This window comes from Schistocerca nitens, chromosome 3 (assembly GCF_023898315.1).
Source record: "Schistocerca nitens isolate TAMUIC-IGC-003100 chromosome 3, iqSchNite1.1, whole genome shotgun sequence".
In the NCBI taxonomy this organism is placed as follows: Eukaryota; Metazoa; Arthropoda; class Insecta; order Orthoptera; family Acrididae; genus Schistocerca; species Schistocerca nitens.
Genome location: NC_064616.1, coordinates 418,860,285 through 418,882,689, shown reverse-complemented (window position 1 = coordinate 418,882,689; position 22,405 = coordinate 418,860,285). Strand labels below are relative to the sequence as shown.

The 22,405-nt window shown below is 38.1% G+C and overlaps 1 protein-coding gene across 1 annotated transcript in view; it reads right to left on the bottom strand.

Annotated features, from left to right (window-relative positions):
• Positions 1 to 22,405, bottom strand: part of LOC126248361 (neural Wiskott-Aldrich syndrome protein-like) — a 99,853-nt gene that overhangs the window by 52,430 nt on the left and 25,018 nt on the right. Inside the window, exons 5-8 of the mRNA XM_049949281.1 lie at positions 21,111 to 21,239; positions 16,833 to 16,996; positions 11,598 to 11,898; positions 6,210 to 6,391 (exon numbers count right to left, since the gene is read on the bottom strand). Coding sequence (XP_049805238.1) covers positions 6,210 to 6,391; positions 11,598 to 11,898; positions 16,833 to 16,996; positions 21,111 to 21,239 — 776 coding nt within the window. The remainder of the gene's footprint in view (positions 1 to 6,209; positions 6,392 to 11,597; positions 11,899 to 16,832; positions 16,997 to 21,110; positions 21,240 to 22,405) is intronic.

Below are 22,405 nucleotides of genomic sequence, written 5' to 3'. Positions count from 1 at the left end.
TTGGTGCAGGCCAATTCTCTTCCAAGACTGATCTTTGCAGTGCTTATTTGCAGCTTCCCTTAGATGAACAGTCACAACAAGGAGTTATTCATTTCTCTGGTTGCCCTTCCGCAGTGTCTCTGCACCTGCAATTTTTTAATGTTACTTGTCACAGTCGACTGCTACAGTTTCTTCTCATTTGAGCTATTTGTGTGAGACTGTAGTTTTGAATCGTACTCCAAATGAACATCTTTACAGTCTCGGGAAATCACACAATGGAAAATCCAGAATGGATCTAACAGTATTATGAAAAGGAAAGTTGCTACTCACCAAAGAGTGAAGAGACCGAGTCACAGATAGGCACAACAAAATAACTGTCACCAATAAAGCTTTCGGCCAGTAAGATCTTCATAAACACACACACACACACACACACACACACACACACACACACACACACACACACACACGACTGCCATTTCAGGCAACTGAAATAAAACCGCCTGTGGTCTTAGTTGCCTGAGACTGCAGTCGTGTGGTGTGTGAGAGTTGTGTGTGTGTGTGTGTGTGTGTGTGTGTGTGTGTGTGTGTGTGTGTGTGTCATCTATTTTTGATGAAGGCCTTACTGGCTGCAAGCTTTATTTGTGACGTCTTTTTGTTGTGCCTATCTGTGGCTCAATCTCAAGAAATTGTTTCAAGCGCTCTCAAGTGCTGGATTAAAGTGTCCAAGACAACTGCACCTCCTTTCAGACTGAGATTGAATATTTAGGATATGTCATCAACAGTCAGGATATCCACCCTTTGCAGTCCCACTTAACTGCCATCAGGGATCTATCAGCTGCTTGGAACATCACTGAACTCCAAGCTGTCTTGGGTCAACTAACTTATTACATTTCATTCATTGCAAACACTATGCAGATTGCAGCTCCACTGCATCAACTTCAACAAAAGAATGTTCTGTTTGAGTGGATTAGGGAATGTCAAGTCACATTTCAGAAACCGAAATTTTGATCCCACCAAGCTGGTCATGCTGGCATCTGACACAGTCTCTTATGGGATTAGCGTTTTTCTCTCACACAGAGTTGGATCACTGAACAGGCCAACTGCCTTTGCATCTAAACTCTCAAACAAAGTGCAGTGTAAGGAAACTCTTGCTATAGTATATGGGGTGACCAAATTCCACCAATACTTATATGGCAGGAAATTCTACTTGGTCACGGACCACAAGCCTCTCACCTCATTTTTCAGCCCTTCAAAGCTAGTCCCACAGCGCAGGATTAGTTTCTGTGTCTCTCCATTTCCCACTGTGAAACTGTGTACAGGCCAACGATTAGGCACTTGAATGCGTCGTGTGCTCTTTCTCACCTCCCAGTCAGCACTGATTCAGCATTTGACACCACAGCAGATTCTTGCTTTCACATTGATGTCCAGAACAATGGAACACTTGATGGTTTGCCTATCAAATACCAATGGATAACTCAGGCAATGGCTGTGGGCCCCAGTCTCAAGATTCTGTTGCAGTACCTCCAAACCGGTTGGCTACATACCATTAAGCAGATTAGTGATCCAGTCATACAATGTTATTTCGCGCTTCAGCACAGCTCATCGGTCCAACAGGGTGTCATCCTCTTACACGCAGCCAATGACCAGTTCCATCTGACTGTGCCATGTTTTCTTCAGAAGGAAGTTCTTAGCCTTCTTCATCAAGTCCATTAGGTGGGTGACAGGCCAGACCAACAGGCAAGCTTCAGGTATCTCTGACAGATCTGATATGCTGATCTGAGGCCTGTTGTTTCCCACTAACGTGCAGGCATCGCCTGTGTTTGTTGTGGGGGCAAATTGGTGGATTTTCATGATTCATGTGTGGACCTAGGACTGTGGGGCATGCTCAACAGGTCACAGGCTAATTGTGATTAATTTCAGGAGATGCAACTGTTTCTGACCACAACTATGTTGTACAGAGCAGTGTTTTATAGGCATTTTATTTACTGCAGTACATTTTCGCACTTTTTATCTTAAAAAGAAAATATGGAATATGCTATGAAGAAAACTGTGGCAGCAGTGGCTATTTGTATGCTGTGTATTCATGTATAACTTGAAAGAAAAATTAAAGAAAACGGGTAAAAAAACGGATTGCCAAAAGGCAACATTCCAGATCTGATTCAGAACCTTGGGCATTTCTCTGAGAATCATGGAGATTCAATATGCTAGGAAGAGGGCATTCTTGAGCACTTGTAAAGTACTGTAATTCATAATAACTGTAAAATAATGGACATAACACAATTATACAGATAGCACTAGTATCGCACCCAAGGTATAAAAGGGCAGTGCATTGGCAGAATGTCATATGTACTCAGGCAATTCATGTGAAAAGGTTCCTGACATTATTATGGCCACACAATGGAAATTAATTGGCTTGAATGTGGAATGTTAGTTGGAGCTAGATGCATGGGATGTTCCATTTCGGAAATCGTTAGGGAATTCAATATTCCAAGACCCACAGTGACAAGAGTGTGTTGAGAATACCAACGTTCAGGCATTACCTCTCACCACAGACAACACAGTGGCTGACAGCCTTCACTTGACCAAGAGCAGCAGTATTTCACTAAGTTGTCAGTTCTAACACTGCCTGAAATAACCACAGAAACTGATGTGGGACATACAATGAACATATTTGTTATGACAATGCGGTAAAATCCAGCATTAATGGGCTAGGGCAGCAGACAACAGATGCAAGTGCCTTTGCTAACAGCACGACATCACCTGCAGCTCCTCTCTTGAGCTGATAACCATATCGGTTGGACCCTAGATGACTGGAAAACCATAGCCTGGTCAGATAAATCCCAATTTTAGTTGGTAGAATTCGAGTGTGGTGCAGACCCCACAAAGACATTAATCCAAGTTGTCTCCAAGGCACTGTGCAAGCTGGTGGTGGCTCCATAATAGTGTGGGCTGCGTTTACATGGAATGGACTGGGTCCAACTGAACCAATGGAAATGGTTATGTTTGGCTACTTGGAGACCATTTGCAGCCATTCATGGCCTTCATCATCCCAAACAATGATGGAATTTCTACGGATGACAATGTGCTATGTCACTGGGCCACAATAATTCGTGATTGGTTTGAAGAACATACTGAGAAATTCAAGTGAATGATTTCGTCACCCAGATCGCCAGGCATGAATTCCATAGAACATTTATGGGATATAATTGAGACATCATTTCGTGCACAAAATCTTGCAACTGCAACACTTTCACAGTTATAGACAGCTGTATAGGCAATATGGCTCAATATTTCTGCAGGTACTTCCAACGATATGTTGAGTTTGTTCCACATTGAGTTGCTGCACTACACTAGGCAAAAGAAGGCCCAACACAGTATTAGGAGGTATCCTATGACTTTTGTCACCTGAGGTTAGTACAAGAAACATTTTATTGGTGCTCACTACAGTGTTGGTTTATACAACTCATCCCCACCTTAATGTTTCTTCCAAGAGACCTACACCTTTCTGAGATTATTTCTGAAATTATTGAAGGTATTTTAAATCTGTCTTTGAAACTACAACAAAATGAGAGTTTTTGTCACCAAATGTGTTTTGTTTCATTGAAATAAAACATCATGTCTGTAATGAAACATCTTTACAATCTGGTTTGCTTCCTACAAAGCATGTTGATGTTACTTACTATATACTATGCCCGATTATTGTTCACATCACGAATCATCATCTGCTTGCACATTTTTGAGATATTCCCCCATTTGGCACTGTTGTTAGTTTTTCCAGCACTTTCGTCAGCAGTTGGAATACTGTCTAGAAATGTTTCAACCATCTGTTTGTTCACCCTATTTTTTACATTCTGGTTTGTGTAACGTCCATGTGCAATTTTCACAGACAAGGTACATCATGGTAAAACTGTACAAGTTTCTTGATGTGGTCATTGGTCCATCGCCTCCACTATACTTATAGCAATTAAAACTTGCTGTCACCTAACAATCACTCATTCCTCAGTGACGAATTTTGAGTATCACCTGTATTTCTCTTGTTGCCACGTTAAAAGTTGCTTCTTTTGTCAAAACAAAGCAGAGTTTACATGTCACCTTGCTAACATTCTAATGCAGTTGCAAATGCAAAAGAATCCTGAAACAATGGTTTGTTAAACGAGGAACTGAGGACAAATCAGGTCAAAAGCTTATGAAAAACCACATTCTCGGTATAAAAATAAACATGTAACTCCTTCATTTGTCTTGCTGCAAATACACAATAATTCTCATTTCGCCAGCTATAAACGACTATTAAAAAATTACACCATTCCATTGCCAAAGTCTACAGTTACTCACATATCTATCACGGTAGATTAAAAGGTCCATGCGTTTATGATACGGAAAAACTATCTGCTCTTAGAGCGCTATCATTTGCCGTAAACTTATTTCGATATCCTGAATCATTTATGATATTTGAGAAACATCGTGAATATTCCATTCTCGTGCATGCGTGAGCGGGGAAGTCAACGTGCTATATACAACCCATTTTCTTGAGATTGGAATTAGGTATGTCAGCTAAATTTCACACATAACAATATATGGTCTAATATGCACCAAACATAAATTCATAGCAACCCCTATTTTTATTACAATGCATTCAAATTTCAGACAATGTGTTACTTACATGGGAAATCTCACTGGAACTATGACCATTATCAAAATGATATGCACTTCATCATGGAGTTGACACATAAAGCTATAACTAACGTAAAAACAATTTTTTTTAGCTGAATAGTTTCTTTGAAATGGTGGGAGAGTGATTGCAGGGTAGCTGACATTAGTGCACTGTTCTGCCACAGTAGCACATCAGCCGCCAACTTGCCGGAAGCTCTTGGACTTCCTGAATCAGGCCTGCGCAGAAATCTGCATGTGTGTATCCACTGTCAGGCTGGATAACCAGTTCCCAGAACTGTAGGTAATGGTCTGAAGATGGGGGGGGGGGGGGGGTTGCAGGTTTTCAAGAATCCTCCAGAAATATCCATGGCCTGTCACTAAAATCCACTCATGTGTGGCCAGTTACTGGGGCATTGTACGCACTAAGCACTTCTTCTGGCGCCACTGTATTTGAGCCAGTATGGACACCCAAAGAGAACAATTAACCTCACAATGCCTAGCGTGTGTGAAGCACCACACTGCTCCTACACAAAAATTTTTCAATTCGCCCAAGCCCAGTGCCCCTTGGAAACATTTGCATATTGACTTTGAATATCCCTACTGGCATTCCTGTTGGCTCATCGTGGTAGACACCTTCAGCACATTTCCATTCATGGTGCCTGTGCACTTCACCACAACAGTTAGGACTATCAAGACTGACGTCAATCTGCTCAAGCACATTACGACAGCACTGTTCTACCTCCATCCAATGGTGAAGCAGAACGCTTCATCAGAACTTTCAAGCAACAGATGAACAAGTTACAGTCTTTCCACACACAAGATCAAGCTTTAGTGTTCTTTCTCTCATCCTATCTTTCTCAATCATGCATCAGAAAACCTCTGGTGGAGCTGTTACAGGAAGGCCGAATAGGACAATGCTTTAGCTGCTGCTTTCTCTGCAGCCAGTGGTCCATCCCCACAGCGCTCTTAGTTTAATGTGCATAATTTGGTCTTTTTTTTTTAGTGTTTTTGGCGACCAAAGGTGCTGGGAATGGGGCACTATCACCAAAGTCTTAGTCTGCTCATTAAATGTGTACAGGGTCCTGTTGGGCTGCAGAAATGACATCAGAATCAGCTTCGTTTGTGTGGGGTGCATGATCTTGCTGCAGGTTTTCCATTTGCACAGTTGGTGCCCAGGGCAACTCTGTGGCCTCAGCCACTTTGCCTCTCTTGACACACACATCTTAGGAGGTTTGGGGAAAACCATAAAAAACCTCAATGTGGATGACTGGAGGGGGATTTGCACTTAAATCCTCTAGAATGCTGGTCAAATGTCCTACAATTGCTACACATCTTGCTTATAAAATAAAGGCTGTCATTCACCATTTTAAACTGATTACTTCAACTATTTTGAAATTATATATGAAAAATTTTGGTACTTTGAAAACAGGTAATTACTGTACAGAAAAAAATTAAGATAAATTTCACACAAATATCCCACTAAACAAAGTGAGTACAATTACGTGTCAACATTCCTAATGTAACACTGAAATAACTTGTCCCTATTAATAAGCAGATAAAAAAGCAATCAAACTTGCCTTAAGTGTCTTTCCTGAGCGGATTGCATCCATAAGAGCTGCTCGTTGATCTGATCCAGTTGAAACAGGGGGTGCTGGCACAGTTGGTACTGGTGGTGGCAATGGTGCTGACTCAAACATTGGGGGTGGTGGAGGTGGAGGCGGGGCTGGAGGTGCCTGTGGGGGACATGGTGACGCTGCCTCTGAAACACGTAAGAAGCATTTATTTCAGTTTTTTCCTAATGCATCAGAAGTTAAAGAACATTTCTAGTTGTCCATGAATTGATAGACTTAACCAGTATTCACCACTATTATTTTCTGCAGAATTCAATATGTATCTGACAATCATATACCTGAAATGTTTTGTAATATTATTCTCCATGTAATAATCCAACTTTTCGTATGGGCCAATCGGGGTTTTTAACAATACAGCCCTTTATAAGACTTGGTGGATGTCCAACAATGTATGGGACTGCATGGGGTTGCACTTATTGTGCTTAGCATTTTATCTACATCCACCTGACTATTCTCCATTCACGCATAAGTGCCTGGCAGAGGGTTCATCGAACCACTTTCACACTATTTCTCTACGGTTCCACTAACAAACAGTGTGCAGGAAAAACAAACACCTAAGGTAAGACCACACTGAGCAGGAACTGCACTGTAGCAGAATGGCATGGCATGACATGGCACTATTTGGTATACTGCATCTGAATTGCAGTGGTGTGACAATACGTAGCAAATTTTGTATGTAAGTCATTTGGCAACCTCCAAGCAAAATGGACAAAAGTGATATTGATTTGATGATAATTTCGTTGTTATGTAAGGAAGAAGGCTATAAATTTATATATGTGAAGACTGGCGACCTTGGAAAGAATAGCGATATGGGGATCTTTTCATGGTCAGATTTAGGAACAAAACTGAAGACAAATACCTTGAATACACCAAGTCCATAAGAATTACTAGGCACGAGAGTTCAGCTGCCTCATATGATTGTTGGAAACAAAGCTCTTCCATTAATAACTTATTTGATGAGACCTTATCCTGGTACACCATTACATGACCAACAGAAAGAAGTACACAGTTGCAGTCATAACTTTACTATTTACTATCACGAGATCTGTTTCAGTCTGGAACACACAGAGAAAATGATCCTTGTCACTTGTCTCTCACATAGACATGATACTGTGTTGCTTGACGATGAAGAGACTAAATAGATATAATTATGAACCTTCCTCATATAGGAAGCAATTTTATAAATAGTGCTATCCAGATACAGAATGGATTCAAAGATTATTTCAATTCCCCCGAGGCAGTTTGGTCTAGCAAAAGACAAAGTAAACAGGGGATATCATTGAAGAGAAAATAAGTAGAAAAAAAAAATTAATAACAAGCACGTAGCTATAAAAAATAAAGAACTAATCATCTATTTCACAACATTAAAAAATTGTAAATTGCAGGTATTCATACATTATGTTTACTGTCATTGCCTTGGTAATTTCCTTTTGAAATGTTGCTTTTTCTGCTACAACTAATATAATGTTCATTTTAAAGGTCATACAAATCTGGATATTCACTTATACATACAATGAACTTTTAACTGCCTACCACCATTTTGGTAAACAAACTTTCATTTTGCATCTCAAAAGAGTTATGATTTGAATGATGTGCAGTGTTGTGACACTGTTCTGCCCCAGTGACAATAAAATTAGACAATGCCACACAATGCATCGCAGTTGGCCTGTTCTTCAACTCTGCCTCGCAGTACTACACTGTGCAGTTCCACTGTCGCATATTGCTCAGAGCAGTCTTACTTTTATACCTTTTTGTGCGAGCTTCAATTTCTCTTATTACAATGATCATTTCTTCCTATACATGTAAGCATCAACAGAATATTTATGCATTCAGAGGAGAAAATGGCAATTGAAATTTCATGAAAAAATCTATCTGCAACAAAAAAACCTTTGTTCTAATGACTGCCACCCCAACTCAAGTATCGTATGTGAGACACTCACTCGCCTATTTGCGACAGTTCAAAACGAGCTGTCCACCTTTGAACTTTTTCAATACTCTCCATCAATCCTATCTGGTAAGGATCCCGTACCACACAGCGATACTCTAGCAGAGTACAAGCAAGTATAGTGTAGGCAGTATCTTTAGTGGACCTGTAGGATCTTCTAAGTGTTTTGCCAATGAAGTACAGTCTTCAGTTCCCTTACCCACAATGTTATATATGTAATTGTTCCAATTTAAGTTGTTCATAAGCCATAGGTATTTAGTTGAATTGACAGCCTTTAGATTAATGCAATTTATTGTGTAAGTAAAATGTAATGGATTTCTTTTAGTACTCATGTGGATGACCTCACACTTCATTATTTATGGTCAACTGTCACTTTTTGCACCATACAGATATTGTGTCTAATTTTGCAACTGGTTCTTCTCATGATCTAAGAGGGCTGCTCAGATTGTCTCCTAAAATATTTATGAACACCAGAAACAGCAGAGGACCTATACAACACTTTCTTGGGAACACCAGATATCATTCTATTTTACTCTATGACTTTCCATCAATTACTATGAACTGTGACTTTTCTGACAGGAAATCACAGTGAGCATGTAAGTTTGATGCCACCCTGATGGTTAAAGCACACTGTTGTCATGTACCATCTATTGTTTGCTTACACTTTAGCAAAAGCCCTGAGTGGTTCACATACTGCTGAACAGACTTCAGGAACTACATGTGAATCTTTTTTTTAACCATTAAAATTTGAACTACGCGCTTAAGACAAATCATATTGCTAGACTTTTTCAGTAATTGGCTTTGTATTTTTCTCCCTGTTACTTTGAGTAATCATCAAAACTTATCTAATAAAATAAAAGGCAAGTTGTATGGCATGAGCATACAACTTGCCTTTGTGAAAAAACCTAAAAATGGCAAAAACTGCAATTCTGTCAGAAATGTTATTGCATCAGGTCCCTGGAGTTTCTGAAAAAGTTCAGACAAACCAATTTTTTTCTTTCCTTGTACAGGAGCAATTGCTTCATAAGTGAAAATGGATTAAAATTAGAAGTAGGGACAGGGAAACAAACATGAATCAAGGAACAGACTAGAGTGGAAGGCATAATTATGACTGCAATTAAAATGAAAAGAACTGCAAGGAAATGTATCCACGTAAATGGATGAGTAGCTTGACTAAGGATGTTCTCCGCTGAACTTCATGCTATAAGGAAAAGCATCAATGCACACAACCAAAGAAGTGAATGGAAAAGTCTATAGAGTTGGCCTTAGTAGTGGATGTCAAATGGCTGAGCTGGTAATCTCAATGTGAGATCCATGTGTGAAGCAGTCACTTGCAGCTCTCTGGAAACTGCAGAGCTGAAGATTACTAGCATTAACTGCAATTATTCTTTAATTGTGGCCCAGCCAAAGACTACATTATACAGCACAAATGTCAAATATCTGTAAAAATGTCTCAAACTTCTAGAAACAATAGGTTTTTTTTACATAATCAGAAACAGAAGATGGTAAAAAATAGGGTAGCTCAAAAAGTCTCCTAACAGACAGGTGACTACAATTAATGAGAAAATGAGAGACTACAGAACAAGAGCCTTGTGTTTTTGTTTAAAGTTGTCAGTATTTTCACCCCTTATAACAGAATCTTTGGCTCATTTGAGACATGCTGTCCTCTCATGTAGTGACAATATTTTATTTTTTTCCCCCACATACATATGACACAGAATCATGTCTGAAATTCTTTTATAATGGAAGTGGTTTACTTGGCTCCAACCCGTCAGGTATGCCACATATCTAGTACTGTCTTGTAAATGAGTATTTTGAGTGCTTGTGGAGTTACGGATGAAAGGAACAGCTAACAGGAAACCAAATGCTGGCACTACAGGGAGATTTGAAATTAAACTGAAGACAGAGTTGCAGTATGGCAGTTAATTAGGTATGACTGGTTGCATGAAAACTTTAGAGTTTGCTCAATCAAGGAATTGTTTAGAAAAATGAGAAGTCTTTTCACACTTGCTGATTTTGACCTTAAGAATAATAAGTTGTTCACATCAATAACCTAAGTATATCAAAATCAGTTATTTTTTCTTAGCCATTTCAAGTAGACAACATGGGGTGTCCTCCAAAGTGTTATTGCCATATTTATCTTGTAAAGACACAGTTTCAAACATATATGTCTGTCTTACTAACATCCCCTTTCACTAACCACAACCTTTTCAGAACGTATATACATTAATTTGCGTTGTGAATGTAAAATGATACACTGCACAGCATTTTGATCTATTGTACAAATATGTAACATGTAACACGGAACTAACTAACCAAACCAACCAACATTTTGTGAAATAAAGTATTATGGTCTCTAAATGTCACTGATAAAAGCTGGTTCACAATGAAAATATATATGTTATAGCAAGAACAACATGATTTATGGGACATAGTACTTTATAGAGCATACATCAGCACATATCGATGGTGGCAATGAAATTCTCTTACCTCCATCTGTTTGTGAAAACCCTCATTTCCTGTAGTTATCAAAGAGAGATTTGAAAGTACATGGATTCCTCTAATCTGTAAATAACTAGGCATCTATTATATTGCTACACGTGTAACAACTTTACCTGTATCATTTTATATATTTTTAAGAATCTGTTTTTACTTCACCTGTAAAATTTAGCAAAATGGAGTTACGCAGCTTTCACTGCCTACCATCGACATAAAAGTTCCTCAAACGTAACCTAAAAAAATAGGAGTTTGGCTAACTGATGTATCAAGAACATACTAACTAAAGCTATGATTTGTATCTATCTAGCAGCACTAACATTGTCATAAAGCAGATCAGAAACTGTACCCAGGGTCTGAAACATAACACAATGATTTAAACCTCAAGATCTTTTGTCTTGACCTACAGTATGCATCAAAGTCAAATATGCACTGTTGTTTAAACACACTGATCCAACAGGGCAAAAAAAGTTAATTCTTATATATTTGCCCCAAATGCCATATCCTGTCCTGGAAGTGAGGCTTGGTGGCTCAGTAAGCAAGAACCAGACTACAAAGGCAAAGGTCCACAGTTTGATCCCCAGTCAGTCCTAGGATTTTTTCCTTTCACAACTTCTTTCACATCCAGCAATGGTTTGACAATGTGGAAAATGCAATGATGCACTGTGGTTTGGAGGCCATGTTAAGCTGGGTGTCCCCCTATAATTGGCTGGGCCAGCCACTTAAAAATTCAAAAGAATGCAGGGGCATATGACTTCCAAAAGGACTGTGCATAATAAAACACTGTGGCATTCAAAGAATCCTCCTCCAGGTTAGTGACATCTTTATCTTTACATGCATTAAATAGAATTTTCACAACATATTACGAGGCTAAGCCAGTATAAATATAGTACCTGCTGTCCGTACAGGTGCTGGTGTAACTCCTCTCGACTGTTGTGGTGGAGGTGGAGGTGGCAATGGTGTCGATCGTGATGGGGGTGGTGGTGGCGCAGATCGTACTTGAGGTTGTACTGGAACTACTGGTGTTCGTGCAGGAACAGGTGGTGGCACAGCTGCTGGTGGTGGTGTTGGAATTGCTGCAGGTGGTGTCACTAACTCCTCTTTAACTGCATCCATGCCACCATGGCGACTGATGAAGTCATAGATGAACTCTCTTGTTTCACGGTCCTGCAGCTGCCTATTTGACACACCAGCCTGAAAATTAATGTTGTGTGGTATTAGCCGTACCGTAAGAAACCATAACTACAAAATGTAATTGTTCATGACTTCATTCTGCAATACCTAAATATAGCGGGGCCTAAATAAGTTAAATTAGAATCCGTACATATCAGTTGCAAATACCTAATTGAAGCTTTCCCCATTTAATTAGCACTTTGATGGCGGAGGCCATGCATTGCATCATAAGTACACCACACATCAGGTGTCACAGACCGCTATAGCAGTATGTCCAACATGCAAATGTTGCATTCAACTGTAGATTCCTGGTCGTTTACTGCTTTGCTGTGGCTGATGTTCAAGTCAATTTGATAACAGTACTTGATGTTCAAGTCAATTTGATAACAGTACTACTGATCTAAATCTTGCCAAACTTTCTCATTTGTTCTGAACCAAATACATGACATATAAACGTAAAATACACAACTTTATTCTTAAGTCCAATGACAGCACTACTGTCACTGTCTAGTGTTATTTTATAGCTTCCTGGAATCTGGATAACTGGTGCTGGGCATAAACAATAATATGGCTTTACTGAAGTCTGGCACGAATCACAGACAACTAACATCAGTGAATGTTCTGGGATACCTCTTTTACACCACAGTCAACATTTCACACTTCATACACAACTGGAGTTAAGAATCTGTCATTTTTTTCTGGTAAGAATGGTTAGCACACTAGCTCTAGTCATCCACAGCAGTAAATTCGATCTCGGGTCACATTCTGAACCTTTTATGAGAAAATCAATTATGTGACTCAATGCAGTGTGTCAAACTGTGATACAATTCTATTCAACTCACTGCTCTTCAGAAATCAGACATCGACTATGAGCAATTGCTCTATTCTGAATTTACCGATCCCAATAAAATCTGTCTTTTAAATTATAATCTGCCATTCTACTAAACAAAAGTCAGGTTTGATGTAATGTAACAGACAGTTTCAGACACTACACAAAATTGCTTGAAATTATCTGTCTCTTCTACATCAATATTTTTATTTGTATCTGCTTTAGCAGCTTTCTTGGTGTGCTTAAAGTTTTTGAATTTGATTTATCTTCTAGAAATTATCACCAGCTTTACAAATATGTACTGGAAGACAGAACAACCTCTTATTCACAAGGACACAATAGGTTTTGTGTAAATAGCTAGCATCATGGATTCAATTAAAAAATGAGGAACAATCAAAACATCAAAGCCTGGCTGATGCGAGAACACAGTTCACATTAATTCTGATAATTTTTTTTAGAAAAGCCTTTTGAAGCAATTGATGTATTTCAGTCAAAGCAAGAGGTCAAAATACCTCAATTCTAGTAATTAGTTTTAGTTAAAAGGTGTTTTTAGTTGCTATTATTTAATTAAAATGTTGATAACTTTTTTAATACTTTGCCCTAAGACAAAATCCAGTTTCAGTTTCACAATCCTCTGATCAAAAGGAATTACTGATATACATCACAATAACATAGTGTTTGATTTTTTAATTTTTACATTTTCCCAATGATTTCTTTTTTTCGTATGTTTTCAGCCCTTTCACCACCTTTCAACCTGGTTCAATCAAAATATTATTAACACAATTTGCATGCGATCAGCTTTGGCAATTTGTGTAAGAGTCCCAAAATCATTTGAATGCCATCAGAATTCCTTAAATTTAATTTGAGTCATAGAACATGATTTAATTCAGATGTGGAGCCTGTCTAATGGCAAGGCAATGATGTCATCAGCCACTAGAATGAGGTAATAAGCCCCAACCAAAGTGCAATGGCACTTGGGCAGTTGTGGCAACAGTCTTGACGCAATACAGACAGTGTAGGAAGAGGACGTTTTGAGAGCTACAAATGTGCACCCATTTCCAAGATGTCACTGTAAATTCCCCCCCATTTGCGGGAGGTGTTACTGTTTTGTTTCAGTATGAAGTAAAAATCAGCTGAGTCTCATCGAATGCTCTCAAGTACGTATGGTAAGGATGCTATTAGTGAAATAACGTGTCATGAGTGGTTTCAACAATTGAAGAACGATGATTTTAACGTAGCAGACTGGCATAGTGGTGGAAGAGAGAATGTTTTCGAAGAAGCAGAAATGGAGACATTGCTGAGTGAAGACATGTGTCAAACTAAAGAATAATTGGCATGATTAGTGGGAGTGACACAGTAAGCTATTTCAAAACGTCTCAAGGCTATGGACATGATTCAGAAAGAAGGAACTTGGGTCCTGTGTGAGCTGAAACCAAGAGACGTTGAATGGAGTTTGTGTGTGTTTGTGAACAGTTGCTTCAGAGGCAGAAACGGAAGGGATTTCTGCATCGCATTGTGACCGGGGACGAAAAATAGGTTCATTACGATAACCCTAAATGCAAAAAATCTTGCGGATATCCCAGCCATGCTTCCACGTCGACAGCCACACCAAATATTCACCGCTCAAAAATCATGCTCTGGATTTGGTGGGACCAGCTCGGCGTCATGTACTATGAGGCGTTAAAACCAAGTGAAACAATTACAAGTGCTCATTATTGAATGCAATTGATGCATTTGAGCAGAGCATTACAGTGAGAGGCATGATAAAGTGATTTTGCAGCACAACAACGCTTGACCCCACATTGCAAAAGAGGTTAAAACGTACATGTAAACGTTAAAATGGGAAGACCTAGCCCACCCGCCATGTTCTCCAGTCACTGCTCCCTCTGGCTATCACCTGTTTAGATCAATGGCACATGGTCTGGCTGATCAACACTTCCAATCTCATGAGGAAGTCACAAATTGGATCGATTCATGGATCGCTTCAAAGGTGAATGATTTTTTCGACGCAGGATTCGTACACTGCCCGAAAGATGGGAGAAAGTAGTGGCCAGTGATAGAAAATACTTTGAATGATACATGTGTAATCAATTTGTTTAATTAAAGCCTCAAATGTTGGGGAAAAAAGGGCGGAAGCAAAGTTGTACACCTTGTAATTATCAGTTTCATCATCAGTTGCCTTACATAGCATCCATTTCTTACCCTCCCAATGATTCATGGTGCTTTTTCTTTATCAAAAACTATGTTACATATCACAAATGATTTACATAGTATCAGTGAACACTAACAGTTCATCATCTTTGTGTTAACTGCATACCAGGACAAGCAATGAGTGAATAATACAATTACTATTTAATGCTCTGCAAAAACTGTAGTCCAAACACTGTTAAAAAAATTAAACATTTGTATGAAAAACAGCACACACAGCAGAGCTGTCAGCAAAATAAAAAAGTTGATGTTGAAGCCTTTTAATGCTGGCATGGTACATTTAATAATCCTACAAAAGAGAAACGATTCAATGTACCCATCTTTTGCTGATCTTCATTGAACTGTGGCTTTTGTTGACTAGGAGGTATAATAGGTCACTCAAGTCTTGATTGTGAGAAAGAACACTGTTTTGTTGTATAGCCAATATTTGACTTGTCTGTCTCATATGCCAATCTTTGAATGCACTATTGCACATTTGCTTGAGCAATTAAAGAATTTTCACAATAAATTGTTACATTAAAAAGAATTCACATTTTTGCACCCAACAGAATAAAAAGTTAACTCCATAAAACTCTTAAGAGACCATCATGCACACTTATAGCAAAGAAGCTTAATTTCCACGCATTTTTTGTGAACAAAAGAGCTGAAAACTACTCGCAGAGGCGTGGCAACTACGATGTGTCTAAGTACAATACAAAATTATAACTGCACTAAATGGTTCAGAATGTATTAGGTTATACTGCTAACTTACGTTTGTCTCCAGATATTTCTTCATGAAATTAATATTGGTAATAACATCCACTTTTAACTACAGTGAAAATATGGATAAGTTGACTATTTTTACGAATAGAAAAATCTGAGAATCAAAATAGTCTTAAAAGATATTTTAAAAAGTTCAGAATTAAATATTGGAAGTTCCAAAATACTTCATGTGAAAAGGTTTATGTACGTTTAAAAATATTGTATTTTTGTATCAAGTGAAGTTAACTACATTTTCGGAATAGAATGATGACTATTTATCTAATGAATAATAAATTACAGTTTGGTAAAGCTTATATAAAATTTGGAGATTTGGTAGGTACAAGGCACATTCATTATTAATTGTGTGGTTGAAATGAAGGCAAATTATATCCTTTACAGACACAAATTCTCCAATAAATTACATTTATGGTTACTGATAAGTGAAATTTATAGAATGACCAACTTTTTGTGATTATATGTATATACACTGTAACTCAAAACAATGTTTTTCATAACTTATACATAAATACGAAACAAGTGTAACTCGAAAAGAATCCATGTCTCACAAACTTGTATAAAATCACGATCACATATATTACAACAGAGAATGGATCAAGTTCATAACAAGTGAAAGTAGTATCATAAGATTCATTTGGACTAATTACCCTTAAGCTTGACCTGTTACAACATGTTTGACTTTTCCAAACGTTCCTCCTGTTTGAATCACAAGCAAGTGATGGAAAGTCATTTATTATTGGAAAGATGTTGTGAATCTAACTTCACAAGAACTTCACCGAAAGTAAAATGAAACACAGTTATGACCTACCACAAACAACTCAAACTTCCACCACTACACATAAAAATCAAATTATTCTCCACAACCACAGATGGTGAATCCTTTAATGATTTCTCTGAACTCTCTTCCTAGCATCCTCAGTTACAAAGAAACTGCCACACACTTCTGAAAGTGCAAACTTCTGTAATTTTTTTTTAAAAACCTATTGTCCTTTTTCTGATCTGTTTGTTTACCTTTTCACCACAGTAATTATTAGATGTTTTAAAATTGATTTGGATGAGATGTAAAAAGTCCAAGCAAAATTTCTATGAAAAAGTCAGAGATCAAACTAAGAGCTATTTTGCAAAGGAGTAAGTACCGAAAAGCTTGGTGTCAACAAACCTTAACAAAAAATTGTTTCAGCTGAGGATCATCAACATTATCCAAGTCAAATCCTTTATTTGGATCCCATCCCACATGAGTCACATGACGGAAATCCTTTGGACCACTTATATCAGCCTTTGTTATACGTCTTTTTGGATCCTTTTCCTTCCTTTTGCCAGAGCCTGCAAAATTTGGTACCACATCAGAATTACTACACACATGAAAAAATAGGTGCTTCCAGAGCAATGGAGCTGAGAAAGTAACAGTTTCTACAAGAAATTAAATATTAGTTTCGAAACTAAGTTTATTTGAATAAATAGAAAAAATATAGGTTACCCCAGGCACAAAGCTTCTGTTATACAAACAAATTAGAATTCCTCGACAGTTACTAAGTTTAGCAAGACAAACACACAGTACATGGGATGTAACTCCAGTTCATCAATGCACAGACAAATGAACAGTAAGTAAGCAAACCAATTTTCAAACTTGACTAGGTTTTATAAGGGGACTCTTAAGATGAGTGAGAACTATACTGCAAGAAACCACATTACAAGGTGCTATAGTGCACAATAGTTATGTTGGTCAGTTATAAAACTGCTTCTAAAACAGTACAGGTTTCTGCTTATAGTTCTTTTCCAAAGAAAAAAAAAAAAGATGAAACCCTAGCACATAAAATTATTTCATTCTTGTTAATTACATTTAAAATTTAAGAATAAACATAAAATGAAGATATGTGAAGAGGAAAGGTGAGCAATCAGCCTTACTGACTGTCAAGATTTCCACACAAAACGAATCATGCTATCTTAAAGGGTCAGACCTCGGCTCAAAACAGGTACATTATTGTAGTGAGCAGAGTGAAGCATCTTCGCAAAATTGAGGGACCTCACAAATTGCAAGAAATAGAGGAGAAATGGATAAGTGTAGACTGAAAATTTGTACACAGCACAAAATGCAATAGAAAGGACAGGGAATGATTGCATGGGGGAAATATATACTGACGTACGAAGGAGGGGATACAGGCCATCATGGTACCGGTCTACTTAGATGTATCTCAATGAAGGCAAATGTAATAAGGTGTATAGAAGCATAATAGGAAAAGAAAGCCTGCATGACGTCAGTAATGATAATGGGCTAAGGCTGTTAGACTTCACTAACGTGAAGGGGATGATGATAAAAAGCACATGGCGTCCAAGGAAAGACATTAAGAAGTGTACTTTGGTATGGCCAGACAGAATTACAAGAAATCAAATAGACAATGTGATTAAAAATTGTGTGTCACACATCAGACATTATTGAAATCAGTAGCAGTAAAGGCGACAAATGGAGACACAGATCATTACTTAGATTGTGTCATATATAAACAGAAGATAGATTTGGCAAGAAACAAAAAAAGTAGGGGAAAAGAGAAACACAATAAAGAAACTCTCCAAATTAAAGAAAAGCAGGAAGAACACAGAAAGACACTGGATGAGATTCTCAAGACAGGAAAAAACACAGGAAAGGAATGGGATGTGAAAACTAAATGGGAGGTACTGAAAATGGCCATCAGCATAGTCACGGAAGGAATACAGGGGAGGGCAGAATATATAAGAACAGGGATGTGGTTCAACAAGGAGTGCTCATCAATACTCCAAGGGAGAAATGAAGCAAGGCAAAGAATTCTGCCAAAGAAAATAAGACTAGAAGTGGAAAACAATAGAGAGAAGAGGCAAAGAGCAGATAAGTTATGTAGGATGAAGAAAAGGCAGAATAAATGGAGGAACATATAACAGTTGGATGAAATGAGGGACAAAAATGGGACACGGAAGTTCTATGAAAGACCTAGAGAAATGACAAAAGGATTTCAAAATAGAGCAGTTTTCTGTAAGGATAACTGGAGACAAAAGTAAACCTTTGGGGATATGGCAACAGTATTTTACTGAGTTACTTGATGGAAAATGGGGGAAGTAAATGGGAGGAAAGTTTGAATGAGGAAAAGGAGGAACTAGAACTGGAATTAGAATTTTAAGCAGGGGAACAGGAACTCAAACCACCAGACTTACAGGAAGTGAAGAATGCAATAAAAAACTTAAAGAATAATAAAGCAGCAGGAGAAGATGGCACAGATGCTGAATTACCAAAATTTGGGGGAAAGACAATGGAGTAGAGTGTTAATGAATTGAGATATGAAATAGTGATAAAAAAAGAAATGTCAAAGTATTGGTATATTAATCTCCTGAATACATAAGAAAGGTTATAAGGCAGAATGTAGCAATTACCACAGGATTACTCTCTTAGATACAACATATAAGATGTTTAGTAAGATTTTAGCCTCAGAGAATGCTGGCTGGAAAGGATAATAGGGGATTAACAGGTTAGATTAGGAAGAAATAAATCCACAATTAACCACATATTTTTACTGAGAGAAATGTTAGAGAAATTTTATGAATATGACACACAACTTCATCATTTGAAACTTTCTGGCAAATTAAAACTGTGTGCCAGACCAAAAATCAAACTCAGGGCTTTTGCCTTTCATGGGCAAGTGCTCTACTGATATACCCAAGCATGACTCACAACCCACTTTCACAGCTTTACTTATGCCAGTACCTCATCTCCTACCTTCCAGAGTCGTGAGTCATGCTTGGGTAGCTCAATCGGTAGAGCACTTATCCGCGAAAGGCAAATGCCCCAAGTATGACTCTCCGTACAGCACACAGTTCAATCTGCCAGGAAGTTTCATATCAGTGCACATTTACTGCAGAGTGAAAAATTAATTCTGGAACTTCACCAGGTGTACACCGACTTTAAACAAGCATAGCTTAGACTTTAATACAATTTTCCAAGACATGAAAGATTTTAGAATCCTGCTAAAATTTGGGATATCATTCAAAATGATAATGAAAAGCAACAGTTTGCAAGGTCAGAATAGAACAAGAGCTGTCAAGAGAGGTTCACGTAGGGAGGCGCCTGCAGCAGGCAGTTGTGATCTCTGCACTTTTCTTTAACTTAGCACTAGAGAAGGTAATTTGGCAGATGCCAACAAACCAAGGGGGAACAATGTTTAATCGGCAGATGCAGCTGGTATATATGCTGATGATGTAGCATTAATTGCAAGGAATATCAGAGCTTTGAAAAGTAATTATATTGCATTAGAAGGAGCAGTGCAAAAGTTAGGACGGGCAGTGAATATAGGCAAAAACAAAGTATATGATGGGAGATCCTGGTAGGAATAGAGGAGAGACTGCAATAAAAATAAATGGGAATGATTATCAAACAATAGAAGAGTTTAAAAGTTTAGATTCGACAATAACAGAAGATAACATAATAGCAGTAGAAATTCGAGAAAGGGTAGCAATGTCATTATTCCTTGCAGAATATATTCAAGTCCAAAAATGTTAGTAGGAATGCAAAAATCAAAATATATTTTCCTATATTATAACCTATAGTGATGCATGGATTGAAAGGCTGGGAGATGAGTACAGATGAAGAAGGCTGGTTACTGAGATGGGAAGGAAGATTTTGAGAAAGATATTTGGGGCAGAGAAAGAAGAAGAAATCTGGAAAATAAGTCCAAATGCAGAACTACAGACACTTTTTGGACAGGTGAATATTGTAGTGGAAATCAAGCAAGGAAGAATAAGATGGGCTGGTCATGCACTGGGAATGCCAGATACTCTTGAGTATTATGAAAGCACATATAGGAAAGCTCCCAAGGAGAAGGAGAAGAGGAAGACCCAGGAAAAGGTGGCCTGAAGATAAGGAGGAGGATCTCAAAGCAATGGGAGGCAGAAATTAGAGAAGAAAAGCAATGGACAGAGAAGAACGGAGGGAGATGACAAAGGAAACCAAGGTTCTACAAGGACCGTAGCACTGACCAGTAAGTATATGGTTAGGTGTGATAAGGACAGCTAGAACACAGATTTTATGACATGTTAAAAGCTGCTCCTAATTTCCCACTCTTACATTACTAGAAATAAATATTGCCTAAGTAGTAAATCTATTTAGCAACCACTAATTTTAACATCCTGTCAAACAGCTTTTATCACTAATAAATAAAGATCAAAGCACTCTGCACAAGGCTGCCAGAAGCACCATGTGACTTATTCAATCCCCAATAGTTGTCCTCCCCTTACTTTATTCTGCCTTAAAAAATGTTCTTTCCTGCTCCAAATAATATGGAAAAATGTTTAAATTCTTTGGATTCACATTAACACATGTAGGAAACCATAATAAATATATAGGGTTATACATGAATTATGACACTTTTACAACATGCTTTTTTATTAATTTTGTAACAATGATGTTACTTATTACCAGTGGGAATGTGGATCTGACGAGATGGGATGACTCCATTGGCCATATGAAGATTATCTCCAGGCAATAGTGGCCCTGTCTGGTGCACATTAACCTGTCGAGACTGCGGAGAGGTATGAGAACGCCTTGCTACAGAAAAACAATGACAGTAGGTGAACATAAATTAAGTTTCTTTCTTAAATAAAATACATTTCCAAATGCATTATATCAAATACTTTTAAGTGCAGAATATTACCAGGTTTACAAGTTTGAATGCACATTTCAGACAACATATGTTGAACCACTGCAGTTTGTGTTATAAAGATTTGACACTGCGCCATTTTGTTGTGTCATCAACAAATGTCACATGTGCACAAATGATAAATTGGAAAAGTGTGTGCACAGTGGTGTGCTGTTGTGTTCAATATGTCGAAATTTATACTGAACAAAGAGCATTCACGGACAGCATTAATTTCTTGTTTTCATTTGAAGAAACTGCTGCTGAATCATACCAATTACTTTGAGAAGCTTATGGTGAACATGCTTATGTTTTTTATGTTATACTTTCTGACACATTCCACACCCAAGAGAATCATCTCATTTTTGGGCCTATGTAACGAAAACTGAATCTAATGTAATCTAGCTAAAACACTGATCTTATAACTGGTTCTCCCATGGCATGATCACTGTAGCGTTACCTTTATCCACTTTAAGTACTATGCTATCCATGTCTGCTACTACATTACAGAGGGCTACCCTCTACACAGATGAAACGTTACTCCTTGTGGAGTGCCTCTCGTCAACACTCTGCAAGACTCCTCACTAATTTACTCTGTTGCAACTTGTGTAAGAAAGCGAACAGCCTCCTTGATGAAGCTAACAAAGTCCACAAATCATGGTGAAAGAGGTGTACGAGACAAATTAACACATCATACCAACACAGATACAGTTTTGTCATCACAGATTTCCCCTTTAAAAATTGATAATAGATCATCAAGTACAAACTTTCTGTGGCACTTACATTCCAAGTCACTAAAAAATTTGCTGCCTGTTCGGTGTTGGTCCAGTTTGCCTTGGCCCAGCCCCAAGACCATTAAGAGATGTTCAGTACAGCACACTTGATGGCTTGAAAGAAATAAGTATGCATCTGTGTTCCTGTTCCATGGTGCACTCCTAAATTGTACGTGTCATTTGCCCTATATAAGATTTTCCACAATCACAGAAGCCTGTAAATGTTTACCTTATTCAGCAGTATCAAGTCATCTTTGATGGTACCACAAGGACTGATACTGCATGTAAGCTGTCATCTTGAAGGC